Source organism: Sinocyclocheilus rhinocerous, unplaced genomic scaffold (assembly GCF_001515625.1).
Source record: "Sinocyclocheilus rhinocerous isolate Xijiao unplaced genomic scaffold, SAMN03320098_v1.1 scaffold7972, whole genome shotgun sequence".
Lineage (NCBI taxonomy): Eukaryota > Metazoa > Chordata > Actinopteri > Cypriniformes > Cyprinidae > Sinocyclocheilus > Sinocyclocheilus rhinocerous.
Genome location: NW_015623742.1, coordinates 2,420 through 7,370, shown reverse-complemented (window position 1 = coordinate 7,370; position 4,951 = coordinate 2,420). Strand labels below are relative to the sequence as shown.

At 37.0% G+C, this 4,951-nt stretch overlaps 1 protein-coding gene across 1 annotated transcript in view; it reads left to right on the top strand.

The window, feature by feature from the left end:
- LOC107733257 (NACHT, LRR and PYD domains-containing protein 3-like) overlaps window positions 1-3,757 on the top strand; it is a 6,093-nt gene extending 2,336 nt beyond the window's left edge. The window contains exons 3-6 of the mRNA XM_016544859.1: window positions 1,587-1,782; window positions 1,988-2,397; window positions 2,581-2,702; window positions 2,746-3,757. Of these exons, the coding sequence (XP_016400345.1) occupies window positions 1,587-1,782; window positions 1,988-2,397; window positions 2,581-2,702; window positions 2,746-3,757 (1,740 nt within the window). The remainder of the gene's footprint in view (window positions 1-1,586; window positions 1,783-1,987; window positions 2,398-2,580; window positions 2,703-2,745) is intronic.
- The last annotated feature ends 1,194 nt before the right edge of the window (window positions 3,758-4,951 follow it).

Here is a 4,951-nt window from a genome sequence, read left to right as displayed (position 1 = left end):
TACAATACAACCGGAGCACATGCCGCTGAGGTGAGGGGCGGGACGTTTAGACGCGCACTAGAGGCGGTTTAGCCAATCACAACACACTGGGCTAGCTAACCAATCAGAGCCCATCACCTATTTCTGAGGGTGGGGCTTCATAAAAGAAGGAAATGATCAGCGTGTTTCTCAGAGAAGGGACAGAGCGGTGTGGAATAATGGTAAATGATGTGAAAAATAATGTTGTTGTTTTTTAAACCGAAGCATTAACACATGTTAGACTGCACCCCATAAACACAATCAAGCCTAGAAAAAAAACAGTGAACCACCCCTTTAAATGCTTAAGATTTTTGTAACAAACAAATAGGTTACTGAATAAATGTAAACAAAGAAAGCAAAGTTTGCTCACCATAGCTCCAAAAGCAGAAAAATATTTATAGCATGTTCACACAAGTGACGCTTCGAAACATCACTATTTCTTTTTCTACATTTTCTATATTTTTTCTGCTTTTGGAGCTGTGGTGTGCCAATTTAGCTTTCTTTGTTTTATTTTTTATTTTTTTTTACCCATATTGAGCTTTTTTGCCTGCTAGATGTGCATACTGTGTATTTGTGTGTATTATTTTTTTTTTGCTTAAAAAATACCGATTCCGATCCGATACCAGTGAAGTTTTTTTCCCTCATTTAAATAAATGTAGAATTTATATATCTCTGTGTGTGGAACTGATAATCATTCTTTCACAATCTACTAGATACAGACTACTTCATTATAAAGAAAAATAAAAGCACAAAGGGAAGAGAAATTGATGCGTAGTGTATTATATCTGTGCAACTGTTATTGAGCCTTTCTTTAAACAGTTTTAAATTTGAGTTACTGTGCACGTTAAAAACAATTTAGTCTTTTCTACGCCCGTGTTTTGTTCTCACAGACACCCGGTAGCAAGTAACAAAACAACATTAAACTCCGGCAAGAAGATAAAGTCCTTTTTGCTAAATCATAGACATGTATTTACAAATCAAGTATAATTGGAACACAGAATTATCTTGGAGAGAGCTTTACCGAGCTGACTGCTGTAACCGAACGAGACCAGGGTTTAGAACGAATGACTGACAGCCACAGCGGAGAAAAGAGTTTGTGTGAACTTTAATGTAAGGACTTAAATATTCATATGTAGCTCACATTAAGCTATCGTATGGCTTCAGAAGTAACACAGAATAATTCGCACAATCGAAAAAAAATTAAAATCTCGGATTTGGATTGGTTCTCTCTGACCGATACCCGATCCGAGAAAAATGGCACTATCGGAGCCGATACACGATATGAATATCGGATCGGCGCATCCCTACAAATTAACGGTGGTGATACAAAAAAATGTTGACTCCATACCAGGTTCTTCGTATCTTTTGTTTGTGTTTTTGTATTCACCACCATTACTTTGCCTTAGTGATGTTCAATACTGGCGAACCAGTATGAGTATGTTTTACTATTACTTGCCTGTAATTTGTACTATATGTTAATTGTTTATATTTAAAAAAAAATGTTTTAAGTGTGTATGTAGGATAGTTTTTTTTTTTCTGACCCTTATTTTTTCTTGATTTGTTTTCAGGCTCTTGAGAACAAAATAATCATATTTGTGAAAAATGAGCTAGAAAGGTTTAAGAAAATATTAAAAAAAGAGAACACACAGTACTTTGTGGAGGACTTTATAGGGGATATGTGCAGTATCAAAGAAGCAGCTCTTGATCTCACACTCTACTTCCTGAAATATATGAAGCAAGATGAAGCTGCCAATATTCTACGAGGTAAGAGAGGTCATATTGTCACTTATAAAATGAGAGAAATTAAAATACATGAGAGAAAAGTACAGTAAAATGTTTTTGTGTATTTTCTATAATATTTCACAAAAAGCATGCAATGCACGGCCATGGCTCACTCCTTATGTCACAATTCCCCGCTCTCTCGCATGAAGTCCCTATCATTACATTTTGTTACTGTGTTTGTGTCTAGATGCCCTGGTCTTCATTCATCAACAACGGCTAATATCTCGCCTGACGAAGAAGTATGAATCTGTATCTGAAGGAATTGCTAAGCATGGCGACTCTACACTTCTGAATAACATCTACACAGATCTCTATATCACTCAGGGTTGTAGTGAACAGATCAATACTGAACATGAGGTGAGACAGATTGAAGTTGCTTCCAGATATTATGAATTCCAAGAGATACAGATTAAATGCACAAATTTGTTTGAATCAACTGAACAAGACAAGCAGATCAGAACTGTACTGACAAAAGGAGTTGCTGGCATCGGAAAATCAGTCTCTGTGCAAAAGGTTATTTTGGACTGGGCTAAAAGGTTAGAAAAGGACAAAAAAGAAAAGGACAAAAAAGAAAAGGACAAAAGAGAAAAGGACAAAAGAGAAAAGAACAAAAAAGAAAAGGACAAAAGAGAAAAGAACAAAAGAAAAAAGGACAGAAAAGAAAAGGACAAAAGAGAAAAGGACAAAAAAGAAAAGGAGAATAAAGAAAATGACAATAACAAAAAGCACAATAAAGAAAATCAAGATATCAGTTTCATATTTCCTTTTCCTTTCCGTGAGATGAACTTAATAGAGAAGGAAAAGCAAAGTTTGATGGACCTTATAACTCAGTTTTTCCCAGAGACGAAAGGACTGAACCTTACAAAAAGTGATCAATTCAAAGTCCTGTTCATCCTTGATGGGTTGGACGAATGTCGTCTTCCTCTAAACTTTGCTGGTAATGAGATGTGTCATGATGTATCATTTCTGCTGGATTTCAGCCACTGTTCTCCAGAACATTTTGGAAGAGAAAAGAAATAAAGATGTGAGAAACAATCAGGCTGATGACGTCTCCAAAACACAGCAGAAATCAAACACTGAAGACACTCCCAAGACTCTGACACAAATGTACACACACTTTCTCCGCTTTCAGATCCTGCAGAACAGCCGAAAGTATGATGGAAAATGCACACTAGATGTTTCCTGGGATAAAGACGCCATCTTTTCATTGGGGAAACTGGCATTTCATCAGCTGGAAATGAACAACCTGATCTTTTGTGATGCAGACATGAAAGCCAGTGGTATTGACGTCTCTAAAGCATCAATGTATTCAGGCATGTGTACCCAGATCTTTAAGGAGGAAACGGGGATCATTGTGGGTACCATGTACTGCTTTGTTCACTTGAGCATTCAAGAGTTTATTGCAGCCCTTTATGCACATCTGTTTCTAGACATCAACAAGAAAAGTGTGTTTGTTCAAGACTCTGCAGAACAGGAAAACAAAAGTGAAACCATGATTGATTTGCTCAAGACTGCAGTGGACAAGGCACTAGAGAGTGATAATGGACAGCTAGATCTTTTCCTTCGCTTCCTTCTCGGTCTGTCACTCCAGTCCAATCAGAGACTCTTACGAGGTCTGTTGACACAGCAAGACGACAATGACCAGATCAAAGAGGAAATAGTTCAGTACATCAAGCAGAAATTAGAAGCTAATCTGTCTCCAGAGAGATCCATCAATCTGTTCTACTGTCTGAATGAACTGAACGACCAAACTCTGGTGAAAGACATTCAGACCCACCTTAGAGAAGGAAGTCTCTCATCTGTTGACCTTTCACCTGCCCAGTGGTCTGCTTTGGCCTTTGTGTTGTTGACATCAGAGGAGGAGATGGAGGAATTTGAACTTCAGAAATTCAAGAAATCAGACGAGTGTCTCGTTAGACTATCAGCAGTCATCAAAACCTGCAAAAGAGCTCTGTAAGTCATTTAAAAGTCATGTTTTTGCACTTATCTAAAAAAAAAAGCATCAAAATATCTCTATAGTTGATTCTTAATCATTAATTTAACTTAGTGATGGGTGATATGACAAAAAATTCACCTTTTTATTAAAGCCTTAAACCAAAAGCAAAATCTTAGCTTTTAAGTTTAATAGAAATGTCAGTGTAGCCCACCAGTATATTTACGGTCTAAAAACAATACTGGGAAATATATTGTTTGTACTCATTCTTATTTTGTATTCATTTTTTTCAAGGTTAAATGATTGTAACTTAACAGACAGAAGCTGTCCAGCTCTGGCTACAGTTCTTGGATCAGATACTAATCTGAAAGAGCTGAACATGAACAATAATAATCTGCAGGATTCAGGAGTGAAGCTGCTCTGCACTGGACTGAAGAGTCTAAAGTGTAAACTGGAGATACTGAGGTAAGTTCTGTGACAACAGACAAATGATTGTGAATGTTTTAGGTATTGTTTACAAAGTATATATAATGTATTGTAATACAATCAGTTAAAGGGGGTTATAAACTGCTTTTTTTATTTTATAATGTTAATTTTATTTAATGCTGGGTTCACACTGCACAATTTTAGCCCCGATTTTCACTCACCAACATTTTTGTGGAAATCGCAGAAAAATGCCTAAAATCTGAGGCAAAGGGAAAGTTCAGGGGGAGGAGTCATAGACCTGCAACAGAACATCAAGCAACCATTCGCTGCAATATTCTTTTTTTTCCTTTTTCCACTGAAAATCAGCACACAGACAACTTGGATCGCAAGCTTCTTGAGGTCTATCCTTTCTGACATCAATAAGTCTATTCTACGTTACACAATCCAACACGCGAGAAGTAATATAGAAAATAACATTCTCGCACAATCTTACGTTATGTCCTATATAACTTATAACTCGTGTGTTGGGTTGTGAAACACAGTTTGTAGACCAGGCAGTGATGTCGGTGATTCCCTTTCAAGGGAACTTCTAACTGCGTCCTCTAGGGGTCGCTATGGGGAACACCTTCAGTGTGACCGGTGTCTGAAGCATACACTGGGTACGGAAAGTATTCAGACCCCCTTAAATTTTTCACTCTTTGTTATATTGCAGCCATTTGCTAAAATCATTTAAGTTAATTTTTTTTCCTCATTAATGTACACACAGCACCCCATATTGACAGAAAAACACAG